At 39.8% G+C, this 19,467-nt stretch overlaps 1 protein-coding gene across 2 annotated transcripts in view; it reads right to left on the reverse strand.

Moving 5' to 3' along the window:
- The window catches only part of Ap1g1 (adaptor related protein complex 1 subunit gamma 1), a 96,733-nt gene that overhangs the window by 35,676 nt on the left and 41,590 nt on the right, over nt 1–19,467 (reverse strand). For both annotated transcript variants that reach the window (XM_052728622.1, XM_052728621.1), the window contains exons 3-6: nt 10,800–10,924; nt 4,384–4,525; nt 2,575–2,671; nt 1,515–1,591 (exon numbers count right to left, since the gene is read on the reverse strand). In XM_052728622.1, coding sequence (XP_052584582.1) covers nt 1,515–1,591; nt 2,575–2,671; nt 4,384–4,525; nt 10,800–10,924 — 441 coding nt within the window. The remainder of the gene's footprint in view (nt 1–1,514; nt 1,592–2,574; nt 2,672–4,383; nt 4,526–10,799; nt 10,925–19,467) is intronic.

Consider the following 19,467-nt stretch of genomic DNA (forward strand, 5'->3'; position numbering starts at 1 on the left):
GCTTTATTTTTCAGACAGAAATGCAAGTTGCTAAAAGTGATGACAGGACAAATAACAGAGGGTGACAGAGGGGAAGCTGCAGCCATGAAAGTCAGTTGGTGCCGGGTACTCCACCTCTAAATCCTTTCAAGATCCCAAAGCTTCTCAGATTAAGTCCCGGGAAGAGGGGAATAAAAGCTCTAAGTCTGAACTGAGAGCTCAGAAGTACTCGGAGCTTTTCCAAGTATGAGTTGCCCACAGATGGCTCTAAACTGTCTACTTCAAAAAGAAGCAGTGTTTTGTGTAAAGGCTCCAGACAGAACCGGAATGGCCATGAGCAAAGTCTCTCCCAGGAAGATGAAGGTAAGATACAGGAGGAGGATTACAACTCAGGGAAGGCTGCAACTGAAATCCAAGGCTGACTTTGGAGTCAGGAGTTTAAGAGACAAGACAGAAACTGGACCAGGAAGTTAGCCGAAAAATGCTAGAACAAATAATTCACAGTATTAAGCACAGCTTCAGCATTAGTATAGTTTAAAAGCCACACTTGTGGATGGACACACAAAAGCTACTAAGACCTAAAGCCAGCATGCACCATCTAGAAATAGGGTTAATTCTTACCTTTTCATTCTAACATACAGCAGGATTCCAAACAGACAACAGGAACAAAACATACAAAGCAAGCATTAGGGACAGATACGGGTCTCATACTATTTTACATTAATTTAATCAAGACATGAACATCTAAGGGAGAGTGAGGCCAAAAAAAAAAAAAAAAGCTGTCACTAGGTCGAATACAAAATGAACTCTCGGTGGAGTGCTCAGCAACCTTCTCTATGGAAATCAATACATGTAACTATACAAAGAACAGTAACCTTCTCACTAAGTAAAGGGAGAAATAAAACTGCCTACCTTAAAACGCTATGAAAAATGGGGTGCACGCCTTTAATCCCACCTCTTGGGAGGCAGAAGCAGGCGAATCTCTGAGTTTGAGCCAGCCTGGTCTACAGAGCAAGTTCCAGGACAGCCTAGGCTACATACGAAACCCTGTCTCAGAAAAAAAAAAAAAGAGGGGGAGGGCTTAAAAAAGGTATGGCTATCACAGGCATCAATGACCTCAAGTGAACATTGTAACAAAGTAATAAAAGTGAAAATTCTGTTTGCTGTTTTCACCGTAATAAAGAAATATTACCTGTCTTTAAAAAAAATCCTGTTTGTAATTTGACCTCAGGTTACATTTCCTGGCTCACTGTGAAAGCAGCAGATAAAACACGTGAGCAGTTTGTCTGCCAACAACAAGGAAAAACTTCTATTCTGAAAGGGAAAACACTATACTAGTGCCAGCCCTTATTTGCCTAAATCTGGCTCCCAGCCCTACCACACAGCAGGGCTAGTCAAATCCTTTATTCAGCTTCATAGCTTGCTTTCAAAAGAAAATCCTAAGTGGAAAAAAAAAAAAAAAAAAAAAAAACATGTACTTTTCAGGAAAATCATCTTTCAATCAACAAAAGCTAAGGCACACAGAAGGCACCTACCTTTCTGAAATGTGCGAGCATGTCTGGGCTCCGCTCACACATCTCTGTGAGGAGGACTACAGACGTGTGGAGGACACCTGAAGAAAGGCCAAAGGGAAGCAAAAATGAGGGCCTACTCAGCTCCAGAGAACAAGGCTTCACTCCAGAAGGAGACTTGCTACTCCTGCTTTTCAGTCCCCCAAGAATCAAAGCACTGTGAAAGAGTACTCAGCAGGAGCTGCTGGTTCCCAACAGTTAAAGTGCCAAGAACAAGTCTGTCCGTCTAGAACACCCACGCTCAGTTAGTGTAAACTAGACCTTTCCTTCTCCATGCTTATATAATACACTACTAGTGACACTGACAGATAATCCTAGACAAAAACCTTAGTAAGATACTAATTCTCAGATAAAATGGATCAAAACACAAAGGACAAGTAAATTTGTTTGTCCCAAAGTCAGTAAAAAGAATCTCTAAAGACTTTTCACTAAGTAATAAATGACAGACCTACCTAAACCTTCATGTGTTCAACACTTGTTTTGAGCATTCCAGGCACAGCACAGATTTAAACTAATTTAAATTTGGTTTAAATTAATCAAATTAAATCTATTGTATCATTTTTTTCCTCTTAGTATTTAAGACATAAAACTTTACTTGGAACTCATTTCATTGACTTCAAGATAAGAAGAAAAAGTTTGAGGGAGAAAAAAACCTAGTCAAAATCCATTTCATTCCTCTCAAGCTTTCTATAAAGATATCTGAATGCACACTACAGATTCCGGTTAGAAATAACTCACTGGAATTCTTGCTAATCTTATACTCCTAGCACATGGTAGCAAAGAAAAATTGTCTTTTTGTTATAAAATAGCCAAGAATCAGAGGGCTTTTACATGAAAATTGAAGATATGATCTTCTGTACATCATACTGAACATTAATAACCTAAGACAGGACCAGAACTGAAAGGTGGGTTTACTATGAAGAAATCATTGAACTGTAAAGCTAGGCTCTGGCAGGCAAGCCCTGAGACACAGGGCTGACCCTTCCTTTCTTGGTACTTTATGAGTTCATCCAAATCACATTACCATGGTTCTTCTCATTCAATAAATTTTTTGTTGCTGGTAAAAACATCTCCATAAGTTCAGGAACCTTCCTGATGACATGAACAGCACACAGTGCTGCCTATAAAAACAAAAATAAAAGGACAAAACATTTTATTTCAAGTAAGCCAGGGCAACCAATCTTATAAAAGAATTTCACCAACTAATTCATCTACGAGAAAAATTAAGAGGCTGGATAATGGGATTTATCATTTATGAACTGCCTGGGGCTTTCCAGTACATACTAGTGAATTAATGAGAAACTTTAAGCTCACCCATCTCTTTGTTCACATATTGCCAGACACCAGGGGGAAATGCTTTCAATTAGATAATAGTTAATAGGAATTTATCACACAAGTTAAATGTAAGTGGAATTCTGGGGAACTGAAAAACAGACAAGGACGTCCATCTCTGATAATCATTCCTGAGTCAGATGATCAATACATCCAACAGTGTCATATAACTTAAAGACTCCTTCTATAAACGCAATGCTAAGTTTAACAGTATCTATCCTGCCCTCAATTGACTCAAGTCAAGAAAGTCACTTAGGGGCTAGAGAGTGCAGCTCAGGGTCAGTTGGGCTTAATTCCCAGTAAAAAGAAGGAAGGAAAGGGGAGAGGAAGGGAGGGAAGGTTGGTTAGCAAAATGTATTAACTAGTTTCTACTAAAGAAAAGACCATCTTATTAATCTGCCCACCGGAAAAAACAGGAGAGGTGGAGACTGACTGTGGTGATCCCTCAAAGTAACTGCAGCTATTACTTGAGTCAAATGCGACAACAGCTTAGAAAGACTGGTTAGAGAAGATTCCTGCTCATTCTTCTCCATTTTATGGGGAGGAATTCAAATCTGAAGGAGTGGTTTATTTAATGCAATATTGTGCATTCTAATAAAAGTAGCTTCCAGAATACTGAACAAGGCACTGGCACATACAATAAGGAAATCTGTTTGCATGCATCATTAACAATATACATCCTAAAAACGGTCCTATATAAGCTTCTTTTTCTCACACCAATAACAGATTCAGTAAATGCCAATGAGATGATAGTTTATGCTCCTTTCTTGGACATATACATTCTGTGCTTTCTCTGCCACAGTCTTAGGATTGAAGCAAAATTTTTAACTCAATAAAAAGCTTTTTTAGAAACAGGCAAAAGCAAGTAGGTTAGGAGAATAAGATCACTCTCTTTGCCATTACTATCCCAATCAGGCATATCAATTTTAGAAAGTGGTCTCTCGCCGAGCGGTGGTGGCGCATGCCTTTAATCCCAGCACTCGGGAGGCAGAGCCAGGCGAATCTCTGTGAGTTCGAGGCCAGCCTGGGCTACCAAGTGAGTTCCAGGAGAGGCGCAAAGCTACACAGAGAAACCCTGTCTCGAAAAACCAAAAAAAAAAAAAAAAAAAAAAAAAGTGGTCTCTCCATCATTCCCTCCATCATAGCTATCTAGGTCCAGTGGAACTGTCCTTTTAGAGATACAAAGGCATGAGTATGAAGACATGAGCACATGTGCCAGTTATTAGTACAAAGTCAATGAAAAACTGTTCAATATCATAATTTTGATATGTGAGATAATTTACAAAGTACTCAGATATGCCGCTGAGGACATAGTTTGTCTATGAATTATTTCTTTACAAAAAAGGAATCAAAATTCATGTATAATTCTTTTAAATATAGTTACTGAAAAAAGAAAAAAAATATTTTAATTCCATCTAAGTTTTCAAAAACAAGTATTCTGCCTTCTCATTTCCATAATAGTACCTAATCCAGACAGACATTTGACTTACTACAAAGTTACCTTTTTTCTTAAGTAAGAGTTGGAGGTTTTCAGAAGCTTCTCTACCTCTCCTGCAAGATCTCTGCACATCTCTGAGGAGCCCATGCAGCCGAGGGTACAGAGTGCTAGCCCCTGTACGAACTGCGTGCTATGATTAAGATCACTGCAAGAGAAAGAAAGGGAAGTAGGAACAAACACACTCAGCCTCCCCAAAGCAGCTGCCAACCTAACTGCAAGTCTCAAGATTACTCCACTATAACAAAACAAACCGCAGGGGCTGGGGAGACAGTTTAGCACAAGGTGCTTGCCTTGCAAACTTAAGGAATGAATGAATACAGGTCCCTAGAACTCTGCAAGCTAGACTCAGTAGACCCAGGGCCCTATGGCCAGATGGGCAGCGGAGACAAAGATCTCCAGAAGCTCTGCAGGACTGCTAGCCTAGGATGTATAATAGGACAAGAGATCCTGTCTCAAACAAGGTAGAAGATAGACTGACATCTACGGCTACACAAGTGCTATGGCACACATGTACACACACACACACACACACACACACACACACACACACACACACACACACACACAGAATCAACAGTTTTCTATCCAAGGTTTCCAAATGACAAAGTAACAAGAATGTGTTACCTATTAGATATTAAAAATACCACTTTAGAAAACTTAGCAACCACTAAAAGTAAAAAGATGGAGCAAAACTGTCTTGAAAGATTTTTAAGACATGATCTAGTACTGTCTATAAAAAAAGTTAAGATTCATACTAACTAAAACTTTTGTAGCCAGGTGTGGTGGCATACACTTTTAATTCCAAGCCTTGGGAAGCAGAGGTAGGAAGATGTCTACAAATTCGAGGCAAGCCTGGTCTACATAGCAAGTCCCAGGCCAGCCAGAGCTATATATTGAGACCCTGCCTCCCCGCCCCCCAAAAAATAAATAATAATAAAAAAAAATTAGAAAAGGAAATCTCAATTGCTAGTGAATTTAGGATAATGTAAACACAACAAAAATATAGTTACTCTGGCCCCCTTTGATCTTATGCATTAGCTACCTTACATTAAATATTTTCTATATTTCTAGTTATACTTGTTCAAGAAGGAAAACCAGTAATTGTTATTACTATGATAAAAATAGCACTAGTGAAAGTACCTTTAACATACTAAACTAGATAGTAACAATGAGCCCTCCTCAGTGTTTCTAACGCATCAATGTGGTTTGTGTGTCCTTGTATCCTGGAAGCTGGGTTCCCAGTGTGTTCACGGTCGAGATGGTGGTCTCTTTAAGACACAGAGCCTTGTATCACTGAGCACTCTGCCCTCACAAGTGGCACTGGTGGTGAGAACTAAGCCTTTCCCGTGAGGTTGGGTTGCTTTAAAGGAGCAAGAGATTCCGCTTCCTTGTGTGATTCTCCACACATGTACTCCTGCTGTGTGAAATGCTGTTTGCCACAAGGCCCTCCCCAGAAGCTAAGCAGTTTGGTAGGCTACCACATCATGGACTTTCAGCCTGTACAACTGTGAACTGAATAAATATTTTTTTCTTTATATATTATAGCCTCAGGAATTCTGATTGTAACAAAAAATGAATATATTACTGTATAAAATAGTGTTTTATTTAAAAAAAGCTAAAGTATTAAAAACATGAACTGCTAAACATACTTACATCTCGATATTAACTATTGTTATTCAGAAGCCAAATTATATGATTTACAATACCTCTACCAGTTTCTGAGCATTTTATATTATTTAGCACAACATGGGTCAAGGAAGTGTTTTCAACCTTCCTAATGCTGCGACCCTTTAATACAGTTCCTCACGTTGGGTGACCCCCAACCACAAAATTATATTGTAATTTTGCTACTGTTATGAACTGTAATGTAAATATCTGATATGCAGAATATCTGATACTTGACCCCCAACAGGGTCATGACCCATAGGTTGAGAACCACTGGTTCAGAGTTTATGGACATCTCAATAGTTCATGAGATCCAAACTGTTTTCCTAATCCTACCCTACTGTCAGCTGTGCTGAGCTCTGCAGTTAGTAAAAGCAGTGGTGGGAAAATTGCTGTCCACAGCCCCAGCGAAGGCAGCAGCATTAAACAACAGTGAGCACTGTGTTCACCACTGCATGGCTGAGGTAAGGAGCAAGGAAGAAAGCAGCCAGAGAGAAGGGGAAGGAAGGCAGCTTCTTTAAACCAACAGCCAGCAGTAGTGGCGCACATGTGTGATCCCATCACTCGGAATGTTCAGACCAGCCTGAGGTCTTTCTGGACAAACTCATGTGAGCATAGAACTTCAAAAGGAACAACTGATAATTGTTGCTAATGACATAATCCAAGCTTTGAAGTAAAATCTGAGGTTTTGGAAAACTTCTATCATCTCTACAAACTTGACAGTTTATAAATAATAGCTGTTCTGCTGACATCAGTGACAATCCTAACCCATAAGGTATTTTTGCTATTTTATGATGAGATGCATTGGCATCCAGAAGATCTACATAACTTGGTGAACAATTTCTTTTCCCAAGTATAAAATCATCCATGGGTAAATATGTTATTGGTTAAGGGGTGAGTGAGATGGCTCAGGGGGTAAGGGCACTTTACTGTCCAGGCTGGTGACATGAGTTCAATCTCCAGAACCCATAAGGCAGAGAAAACCAACTCCCCCAAATTGTTCTCTGATACCCACACATGCAATGACACACTCAGCCCAACACACATACAAAACAAAGAAATGTTCAAAAAAAATTTCTTAGCTGAGCAGTGGTGGCACACGCCTTTAATTCCAGCACTTGGCAGGCAGAGGCAGGTGGATCTCTGAGTTCCAGAACAGCCTGGTCTACAGAGTGAGTTCTAGGACAGCCAAAGATACACAGAGAAACCCTATCTTGAAAAACTACCAGGGAGAGAGAGGGAGGAAAGGAGAGAGAAAGAGAGCGTGGCAGCCACCTGTTCAATTTTAGCATAGTAGCAAAGACTATTAAGTACTTTGAAAAGCCAATTACTCTTCTCTTTGTGCTGCTGGGACTGAACCAGGCCTATGCTAAGTAAGCAAGAGCTCTATCGACCATGGGGCTACATATCCAGCTGTGTTTATTTTTATTTTGAAGCAGAATCTGGCTAAGTTGCCCAGATCCAATTTGAACTTACTAAGCAGCCCAGACAGGCCCCAAATTTGTGATCCTCTGGCCTCAGCTCCAGAACAGCTGCCCTGCAATTGCCAAGTTTTCCCTTCTCCACATTACACCTGCTAGATGCTCTTTACCTCCATCAGTCAACAGACCACAATCAAGGAACTGAAGAAAGACATGAACATACAACTATCCTCCTTTGGGTAGAGTGGAAAAAAATAAAATAAAATAATACCACTCTCCACACAGGAATTTATCTTAGGAAATATTTTCATAGAAAATTTTACTTATAGCTAGGCATGTGCCTACAATTCCAACGTATACCAAGCTAGCCTGAGCTACATAGTGAGATTCTATCTCCAAAGAAAAAGAAAAAGAAAAGTACTTATGTTAAGCAACAGCTCATTATTATTCCCTGGGGAAATGGAGTTATTGGGACAAAACACACACACACACACACACACACACACACACACACACACACACACACACACACAAACACACACGGCAAACACTTTACCACTAAGCTAAACCACCAGGCCATTATTAGTTTTGGTTTGTTTTGTTTTGCTCTTTGAGACAAGGTCTCTCTATTATATTGCTACATAGACTAGGCTGGCCTCAAAGTCACAGAAATCCACTTGAATCTGCCTCATGCGTGCTGGTATTAAAGGACTGCACCACCATGCCTGGCCCCATTATTAGTATTTTTAAATAAAAAAAATGAAGTTTAAAAGTTAAGTTTATTCTTTTTTACCATACCAATTTTAATAGTTTAAGATAAAATTATTAAAGTAAAGCTTGAATATTAATTATGGTTTTTAAACACTTATGGGCCCAGCTCCTACAAATATTTAGTTGATTTTGTATTCATTTTCAATAGTTAAGGGTATTTTCAAAATGCAAATTCTTAAAATATTAAATTCAATTTCTTAAGAGTTTACTCCAAGATATTTCAATATCTTAAGTTTTTCCTCTGCCAATAAGGCAGCTTATTCAGTATTAAGCATTAAAACTGTTGCTATACCATGAGCCTTATAATACAAATAAACCCACACATTAAACACACACACACACACACACACACACACACACACACACACGTTAACAGACTTTAAATGTGCAAGACAAGCAAACAAGGAGAGACATGAATAATGCCATGCTTAAAATGAAATGCTTATCAATTCTCAATTATCTGAGAATATCCTCTCCTAAATTCACCTGGGGTTTGGCCTAACAACTGAACACAAGCTGGGAATGGTGTCACACACCTCTAACACCAGCCCCTAGGAGTCTGAGGCAGGAGAATCTTCAAGTCTAGCCTGGACTACACAGTGAATTTGAGATAGCCTAGCATTCATAATGAAGTATGTTTTTTTGTTGTTTTGTTTTTTGTTTTGAAACAGGGTCTCACTATGTAGATCAGGCTGGGTTTAAACTCACAGTGATCTATCTGACTCTAAAGGTATGTGATACCACACCCAGATAAGATTTTATTTCAAAATAGAAATTAAACATCAAGATTTCTTTATTCATGTGCCTCATTTTTCAGCTCTTACCAAGCTACAGCCCATCCTTTCGTTTGGTATTAACTCTAACATGTCTTGCTGCTGGGCAGAACTGGCAGCTTCTCTGCACATTGACTGAAAGGTTAGGTAACAGGGCAACAAACCACGAAAGAACCGAAGGAAAAGAACTGCCTTCCAGCCCTGTCCGGAAAGGGATGTGGAAGATAAGCAGGATGACCTTTAAGGATGTATTCTCATGTCACTGAGGGATGCTGTTCATGGTTTTCTACTCTCCACTCCGGTGCTCACAACAGCCCCGGGCATGTAGGCAGGTATGCAATAAAGCTCAATAATTAATCACCTTGGTATGTTCACTACTCATATTCCATGAACACCCACCCCCCCAAAAAAAAATCCTTCCCAAAATTAAGTTCACAGCCTGCATTTAAATGCTACACTTCACAATTACAACCAAACTGTAACTCTCATTTTGAAATATTCTATTACACTGAAAAAGTTGAAAGGAGATCAGTACTAATAGAAAGAAATATACAATTTAAATGTCTATATATATATATATCTAGATAAATAGTTATCTATACCCCTATCTATACCCCTTTCTATTTTCTGTCAAATACAGAAATATTACAAACAAAAGAAAAATTTAAATATTAAATTCATTGATAAAAACCAAAACCCAAAGGTACTTTTGACCATTTAAAACTTGAAGAATTTCCATAACTTTCTAACGGATTTCCCTATTATTTTTTTTATTTGTATGTTGGTACTATCTCACCAAACAGCCCAGATTAGCCTTGAACTTGAGATTGCCTGATTGAGTCTTGTAGTGGTAGGATTACAGGCATGTGCCACTGCACCCAGCTCACAGCATATTCTAAGAGGCTACTGGAGAAAACAGCTAACTTCTCCTAGATCCTCTCATCTGTCCACACAGCAGATGGTCCTTGGTTACTACAAAAGGTAAGAAGTCTAACAACTGCCGCATCAGTGAAGATGTACTGGACTCTAAAGATGCTGTGCATTAAGTTCAGGGGCCAAGTCATGCTGCACACAAACTGTGCTTCTCATCCTAACACTGTAGAGGTAAGAAGAGCCAGGCAGGGTTCGGGGTTAGCCTGAGGCATACACAGCAATACTCTCTCTCAAAAGAACATTTTCAGGGCTGGTGAGATGGTTCAATGGGTAAAGCACTTGCCACACAAGCCTGATGACCTCAGGTCAATCCCTGGAACTCATGGAAAGGTGGAAGGAGAGAACCGACTCCACAGGTTGTCCTTTGACACACGTACACACACACCACTGGCCACGCTCCCCTCACATAAACACATCACATATATACACACAATAATAAAATAAATCTATTATTTTCACAGGGGTTGAGTACAATTCTACACTACTAAAATTTCAGTCCCTTACTCAGAATAAAGATTAGTAACTTTTAATAAAGGTAAAATTTCATTATTCATGGTATCTAACATCCTAGAAATATAAAATATGAAAATCTAGATTTCACTAATGCTTTCTTCTCTTTTCTAAGAACATCCAAAGGTTTATCTAATTGCTAATTATGTATCATGTCCAAAGAAGTACAGCAATGCTTTCGTTTTCTTTTGCTTAGTATCTTTACAATATTAGCTACAATCAGGAGACACTCACATATATTCTGGACAAGAAATTTGAAATCAGTGAGTAGACACTCTTACTCTCATAAGAAATCCTTAAAAGAGCAAAACAGTTGTTTTGAGGGGAGGGAAAAGGTATGACTTACTTCTTGATACAATTGGTCATGAGAAGATGCACATCTTGTCTTTCATCTAATAACAGCATTGCTCCTAAATACCCAATGCGTTTGTCTGTGAATTTTTGTGAGGCGATTAGCTTGAGGCACTCCAACTACAAAAAACAAAACAAAACAAAACAAAAACAAAAAAAAAGAAGAAAAAAAAAGAGGAGGGGTGAACAGAGAAGGAAAAGCATTGTTTTTAATTCACAATTCACAGGGACTAGAGTTTGAATTTGTATAGTTCAGTGGTTAAGAGCAAGCATTTGCTGCTCTTGCAGAGGACCTGGGTTTGGTTCACAACACGCATATCAGGTAGCTCACTATGGCCTATAACTCCCAGCCCCAGGGTATGTGACTCCTCTTTCTGGCCTTCACAGGCACTTGCACACATACATACATACACATAAAACAACAAATCTTTTTCAAAGATTTGGTTTCTGTTTTGATAATCAAAACACTCAACAATTGGAAATAAAGCACTAAACAATATCTTAAACAGCAAAATGTACAATGAACTCAATAATTGTGATGTAACATGAGAAGTACTACATTTAGGGCTTAAACCAAGGAATCAAATGCAGAAAGAAAATTAAATCTGCAGAGCAAAACACCATAGTGATACTAATCTAAAATGTTTTCTATCATTTTTCTTCAGACAATTATTGGAAGAGCACTTGCTTGTCTAGCATGTGTGAGGTCCTGGGTCACAAAACAATAAAAACAACTATTATTAACTAACTCTTCAGGACTGGAGAGTGAAACTGGGCTTTTCTTGAGGGTCACAACTACTCGGATACACTTTAAGGTTTCACCTGGACAAAAAAAAGTCAAGCAATCCCTCTGGGCTAGTGTTTTTCAAAGGGCATACACAATTCAAATTCTCCAAGAAGAGCTCTTAAATTATACTCTCCTTCTGAATTACACATCTGTGGAAGGGCCTCCAATGGAGACCTGTGTACACAGGAAGCGACAGTCAGGTGGGACCACTTTCCACTATGAATTGATCTAACGGGCTCAAGTGAAATGGAAGGAAGTAAAGCAGTTTCACAATGGAACTGTCGGAGGCTATTTTTAATTATTCTTTTAAGGAACCTTTTAATTACAAAAGCACCTCAAGTTAGGTGACTGACCACACTATCACAATGCTAAGATTCCAAGACCAAGATCAAAAGGAGAATGACTTTCTATGGGGGGGGCAGGAAAGGGGAGAGGGAAGCAGCAGCCCCGCCCTTCCTGCTGCATATTCTATTCCAATTTTAACAACAATTTCTGAATAGAAGTTGATGGCGTCTTTTACAATGTGTGCAGAAAAGGCCCTGCTGGTGAAGAAGACAATCAGAAGCTGAACTGTTACCAAAGCTTCCCTTTTCAAGGAAGCCTGTAATCCCAGCATGACAGAGTTGGAGACGGAAGGGTCAATTCAAGGTCAACCTCAGCTACACAACAATTTGAGGCCATCCTGGGCTATATAACATACTACCTCTCAAACACACTATAAAAAAATTCCACTTTAAGCTCATTTTTCAAACATTCCATTGAATAATTCTATAAAAAATTTTGTTATGTAACAAAACGCCAAGATCTAGATATCACAAAAGTCTCCATTATCATTACTGAACCTTGGTCATAGCCAACTCCAAGCACTATACAAATACACTATCCAAAAACATTTTATTTAGATTATCTAGTGAGGGGGCGACACTCTTTATATATATGTATGTATTTGCAGTCTGCACTGTAAGTTGAGGGGAAGGGGAGAATAGTACAATGGTGGGTTACAGACCCTCCAAATCAGCCATAATATCAGGGCAAAGCATCCATCACTGAAGAGGGGCTTCAATCACCCTCATGTTTAGAGACTGTTGTTTAGAGACTGTTTCTTTCTTTCTTTCTTTCTTTCTTTCTTTCTTTCTTTCTTTCTTTCTTTCTTTCTTTCTTTTTTTTTAAATTTTACATACCAATCACAGTTTTCCCTCCCTCCTCTCCTTCCACCCCCCACCTCAGAATTCACTCTTAAGAAAGGGTAAGCAGGCCACACTCCTTAAGGCATCGCTCATACCGTTAGGCGTGTGTTTGAAGACAGTCACGCAAAAGTCATCATTTCTGTCTTTATTGAGATAGATTTTGTAAATGATAAAGGTGAACTTCATTTGTTTGAGCTATTTTTGTTTTCTGTGAGCTGCCTTGTCACCACCCACCCCCACCCCGGGGCTGGAGTTACTGGTATTTGTGAGACCATGCCCAGCTTGTTAAATAGGTGCTGGGATTTGAACTCAGGTCCTCATTGGTTACACAATAAGCACTCTTAATCACTGAGCCATCTTGCCAGCGCTCATCTTTTTTTTTTTTTTTTTTTTTGAGACAGGACAGGGTCTGTCAATGGCCTTAGGGTAGACTAGCTGGCCAGTGAGTCAGTCCCAAGGAGTCTCCCATCTTGTTTCCCAGCCCTGAGATGACAAGAGCCCACCATGACACCCAGCTTTTTCTACTTGGGTCTAGAGAGCAAGCTCAGGTTCTTAGGACTGCTGCACAAGCACTTTACTGACAGAGCTAGCTCCCCAACCCTACCCCACGATATTCATACTCCAGACAATCTTAAAGGAAACTGATTTTCATACTCCATGGCCAAATTCAAAAGACAAATGCACATTGGAAAACATATTTGCAACTCATTTCACACTCATAAGGTCCTATGTAATGGCCTCCTACCAACTGATTGTGCAAAAAAAAGACGAAACATCCATTACTAAAATGAGAAAAGATACAGCCAGACAATTCACAGAAAACAGAAACAGTTCAAATAAATGAAGTTAACCTCATAAAACAAACACAAAGTAAACTAAATAAATTTATAAGATATTGAACTGTACACTTGAAAGGCATGAGCTGTACAGTTTATAATATAAACTTCAATAAAGGTGTTAAACAAACTTATAAATCCCAACCATTAGCCGGGTGTAGTGGAGCACGCCGTTAGTCCCAGAGGCAGAGGCAGGTGAATCTCTGTGAGTTTGAGGCCAGCCTGGTCTACAAAGTGAGTTCCAGGACAGGCACCAAAGCTACAGAGAAACCCTGTGTGGGGGAGGGGGATAAAATAAAATAAAATCCCAACCATAAAGAGATGCTACTTTTAAGATTTATTTTTATACAGAGAATGGTGGTGCACGCCTTTAATCCCAGCACTCGGGAAGCAGAAGCAAGCGGATCTCTAAGTTTCAGGCCAGCCTAGTTTATAGAGTAAGTTCCAGGATAGCCAGGGCGACATAGTAAGCTGTGTCTCAGAAAATGACAAAAAAATTATTTTTATTTATGCATACGTGTGTCTGAATGCACCCTCAGAGGCTAGAAGAGGATGTACTAGCTAGTTTTATGTGAATTTGACACAAGCTAGTGTCATCATATGAGAAGGAGCCTCAATTGAGAAAATGCCACCATTAAGACTGGGCTGTAGGCAAGCCTGTAGGGCATTTTCTTAATTAGCTATTAATGGGAGAGGGCCCAGCCCATGGTGGGTGGTGCCATCCCTGAGCTGGTGGCCCTGGGTTCTGTAAGAAAGCAGGCTGAGCAAGCCAGGGGAAGCAAGCCAGTAAGCAGCACTCCTCCATCGCCTCTGCCTTAGCTCCTGCCTCCAGGTTCCTGCTCTAGAGTTTGAGTTCTTGTCCTGACTTCCTTTGATGATGAACTGTGATATGGACACGTAAGCCAAATAAAAATAAACTCTTTCCTCCCCAACTCGCTTTCACATCAATAGTAACACCTAAGATAAGTTGGTACCAGCATAATAGGGTATTGCTGTGACAAACCTAACCTTGTTGTTTTGGGGAGGATTGTGGAAGGACTTTGGAACTTTGTGCTAGAAAGGTCATCAGTTAACTATTCTATAGGAACTTGGAAGATAAGATTGTTGAGAACAGTGATGATGGAGTCCTGGCTTGTGAAGTTTCAGAGGGAAGCAAAGACTCTACAGGGCTTTTTGTGTGAAGATTCTGTGGTTCTCCTTAGCTGGGGCTGAAGAATTAATTAGCTGTGATTAACAAGATACCAGAAATACTAAAGTGAAACCTTTGCTGGGATAGTCAATACTGGTAAGCTGAAGCTGAAAAATTAGTAGTGATTAAGAAGAGAACAACAGGGTTGGGGATTTAGCTCAGTGGTAGAGCACTTGCCTAGCAAGCGCAAGGCCCTGGGTTCGATCCTCAGCTCAAAAAAAAAAAAAAAAAAAAAGTCAAAGAAGAGAACAACATCGTTGAAGTAAAATCTTCTAGGAAACGTATCCTGAGAGTAGCACACAGAAACTTTGTTCCAGACATGGTCAAGGCTGTACTTGGTAGTGTATGAGTCACCCAGGTGATGCTGGTTTTGAAGGTGTGAGGGGTCATAGAGAGCAACTGAGGCGTGGCACTGTGTGTCTGGGCTAGGGTCACTAAATAAAGCTCAGGAGAAGCTATTGGTGAAAGAGTAGCCCAGTTGCAGCAAGAGATGCCCACAGTTATGGAAATGCTAGTGCCATGGGGCATTAGATCCCTTGGAGTTAGAGTTACAGATGGTTTGAAGCCACATAATATGGATGCTGGTACTAAACGCCAGTCCTTCACAAAGCAGCAAACACTTAACCACTGAGCCATCTCTCCAGCCACTACTTTTAAATCTAGATTTGCAAGGACTAACAATCATTTGATAGCAAACGGGCACGATGTAGAAAGTTTGGATCTATTTAAATTACAAATATATACAACCTTTGACTTGGCAATTCTCATAAGAATCTGCACTTACTTAGAATTACATAGGAAACGCAACGGATATTGTTCAAATATTTCAGCTAGGAAGATGGAAAATATGTGCCACTAACAAGACATCAGTATAATGTATAATGATTCATTCATGTAGCAAGACACTGAGCAACCATGAGCACATCAAGTTGGGAGTGGGGAGAGATGAGGACATGTATATTTTTGTGTTGCTGGGAAATGATCCCAGGGCCTTCTGAGGACTAAGTAGGCAAGTACTCTATCATGCTGCTACATGCCCTAGCCCAAAGAATGTTTGTTTTTGTTGTTGTTTTGCAAGACAGTATTTCTCTGTGTAGTCCTGGCTGTCCTGGAACTCACTGTAGACCAGGCTAGCCTCCAACTCAGAGCTCTACCTACCTCTGCCTCCCAAGTAATGGGATTAAAGGCGTCCGCCACCACCGATGGGCAAGGATTTTTTTTTTTAATTTTTTTAATTTTTTTAATTTGTATGGGTGTTCTGCCTGAGTGTATGTTTGTGCACCATATGCGTGCCTGATACTACACAGGCCAAAAGAAGACATCAAATTCTCTGGAAACGAAGTTATAGGCAGTTGTGAACCACCATGTGGGTCCTGAGAATTGAACCTGGGTCTTCTGCAAGAGCAGCAAGTATTTCTAGCCACTGAGCCAGCTCTTCAGTTCCTTGAGTAAGATTATGATAAACTGATATGGGTTACTGTTGAGGACAGATGAGTGTCCAGTGCAAACTCCATTCACCTGCAGATGCACAATGTATATTATCTATCTGGAAGGACATTTAGTAAGAAGTTGAACCGGCTTATGGAACAAGTAGTGATGGAAAGCTAAAAACAGAGTTTTTATCCTAACCCTTCTGCATCTTTCAAACTTAGAATCAATTACACTATTATTACCTATTCCAAAGAAAAATAATAAAAATACAAGACTAGGAGAGAATAAATTCATTAATTAAAACAGAAATGAAAGTGGCTAGTGCTAAGAAAAGCTAAAAATTGAGGGGGAAATTATTTCTATATACCTGGACAGTATATATTTCAAAGCCTAACAAAAGCACATTTGAATATGAGAACACTTTACAAAGTAAGACACTAGAATCTTAGGAAGATGTAATGCTTAGTTAAGGGGGTGGTGAATCAGTCTTTTAAAGAGAAATTCATGAAGAGCGCTTTTATGCTGCAGGTGCTTGTAAGAGCTTCGGTGGGTTTGTTCCTAATCCCTAATTCTCACAAAAGCTATGCTTTTTTCTGCTAGTAATTACTTTGTATCTCCTATCAAATCCCCTTTGCCAACATCACTATTTAACTTGCACTGTGATATATTTGCTTTTACACAGGAATCTCCGCCTCTCTCCTTCCTTTAATATCAAAGCCTGATAATGACCTCTTTCCTATTCCTTGATTTTCTTTTTAACTTTTGCTTCCAATTGTGAGACGCTGTTTTGAGATGGTATGGTTACCACGAGCTTCATTTCTTAACACATCCTGCTCTAATTTAGTAAATTCCTACAGTGTAGCAACCAATGTGCAAGATATTGATACTCAATTGAAAGGAAATATATAATAAAATCAGTATCTATAGTACAGAGAGAGAGAGAGACAGACAAACAGACAGACAGTCAGTCAGTCAGTCAGTCATTATGCATAAGATACTATGAAAACAAGGGTACCCAATTCTGGTGGGGAAAATGATCAGAGAGAGGCTTCTGTTTCCTTACAAAACACATACTGGGGGGCTGGAGAGATGGCTCAGAGGTTAAGAGCACCGGCTACTGTTCCAGAGGTCCTGAGTTCAATTCCCAGCAACCACATGGTGGCTCACAACCATCTAGGATGAGATCTGGTGCCCTCTTCTGGCATGTAGGCATACATGCTGGAACACTGCATACATAATAAATAAATAAATTTAAAAAAAAAACACATACTGGACTAGAAAGAAATCAGTCTGAATTAGGAGCTGGACCACTTAAACCCTAATTCCACTTAGGGGCCTGGGTTCCCCATTATTGTCTTGCAGGTAGTCATTAATCCTTTGGAGCTGATTGTTAAACAGCCTCAGAATCCTCCTCAGCAGGTGCACTCGAGTCAGCCATTAGCAGCAAGCCTAAGAGACCTGCAGCCATGAGTCCTCTCTGGAACAAGCACAGAGTCTTAGGAATGATTCTTAAACTGGACTGGTGAGAATCGACAAGCAGTTTTCAAAGTAGAGGACACTTCTAGGAAATTCCTTTTTATTTTTGGCTTTACAGCTTTTTGAGACAGGATCTCATGAATCCCAGGCTGGCTTTCAACAACAGTTCCCTGTGTACCTCAAGGATGACCCTAAACTCTTTGCCTCTCCTGCATCCACCTCCCAAGTGCTATAATTATAGTTATGCGCCAGCATGGCTGGTTACTTCAAGGAAACTGTGACAGAGTAGATTTTAAGTAGAGACTGTTGTTTGTTTTAGACAGAACCTTACTATGCAGTCCGGGCTGGCCTGGAACTTGCTATGTAGATCAGGCTGGCCTCAAATTCAAAGAGATCTACCTGCCTTGGCTTCCTGAGTGCTGAGATTAAAGGATGCACAGCACACCCGGATAACAATTTCATTTTTACAAAATTTTTCTAGATTCTAGATGATTTTTGTTTTGTTTTGTTTTTTCGAGACAGGGTTTCTCTGTGTAGTTTTGGTGCCTTTCCTTTCTGTAGACCAGGCTGGCTTTGAACTCACAGAGATCCACCTGGCTCTGCCTCCCAAGTGCTTGGGATTAAAGGAGTGTGCCACCACCACCCGGTTGTAGATGACTTTTAATATACCTTTTTAAAAGAAAATTTCAAACCAATTTTTATAGTAAGAACTTTAAGTCTGAAGAGAAGGCTTAGTGGGTGAAGTGTTTGCTCTGTAAGCATGAGGACTTCAGTTCTGATCCCCAACCTCTATGTAAAAAGTTAGGTTTGGGAGCTGCAGAGATGGTTCTGCGGTTAAGATCACTGGCTGCTCTTGCAGAGGACGTAGGTTCAATTCCCAGCACTCACATGGTGGCTCACAGCCATCAGGAACTGCAGTTCCCAGCTATCCAACAGGTATGTACATAGTACAGAAACAGGCATGCGAGTAAAACACTGACACACATCAAGTAAAATAATGTTTTAAACCATTTTAGGCAGACTTGAGGACCAGTGAGACGGCTTATTAGGTGGAAGTGCTTACCACCAAGCCTGACAAGCTGGGTTCGATTCCTAGTACCCATGTGGTGGAAAAAATGGATTTCCACAACTGAACTATGATCTCCTCACACAAGTCATGGAGCGGGGGCTGGAGAGATGGCTCAGAGGTTAAGAGCACTGGCTGTTCTTTCAGACGTCATGAGTTCAATTCCCAGCAACTACATGGTGGCTCACAACCATCTGTAATGAGATCTGGTGCCCTCTTCTGCCCTGCAGGCATACATGCAGGAAGAACACTGTATACATAATAAATAAATAAATCTTTAAAAAGTAAAAAATAAAAAAAAAACCTCCCTATTTAACACAGACACACACACACAGACACACACACACACACACACACACACACACACACACACACAGATTTCTGACAGAGAAAAAACAAAACTCTAAAACCTAACATTCATATTAAAGAATCACTTCTCTTAAGAAAAATAACTGAAATATTTTATTCAAAAATATATAAAAACTCTAATACTAGCTGACATACCAACTACCTTTATCAATCAACATTCTGCACTACTTAATGTGGAGGCTGGGTGATGCCTGAAAATTTAGAGTTCTGTGCATAATAGGCTAATAGTTTATCACTCTGTCAATAAACGTGAGATCCTTTTGTTTTGTTGTTTTTGAGACAGTATCTCATGAACCCTAGGCTGGTCTCAAATTCACAATGG

This window comes from Peromyscus californicus, unplaced genomic scaffold (assembly GCF_007827085.1).
Source record: "Peromyscus californicus insignis strain IS unplaced genomic scaffold, ASM782708v3 Scaffold_8__1_contigs__length_139910024, whole genome shotgun sequence".
Classification (NCBI taxonomy): domain Eukaryota; kingdom Metazoa; phylum Chordata; class Mammalia; order Rodentia; family Cricetidae; genus Peromyscus; species Peromyscus californicus.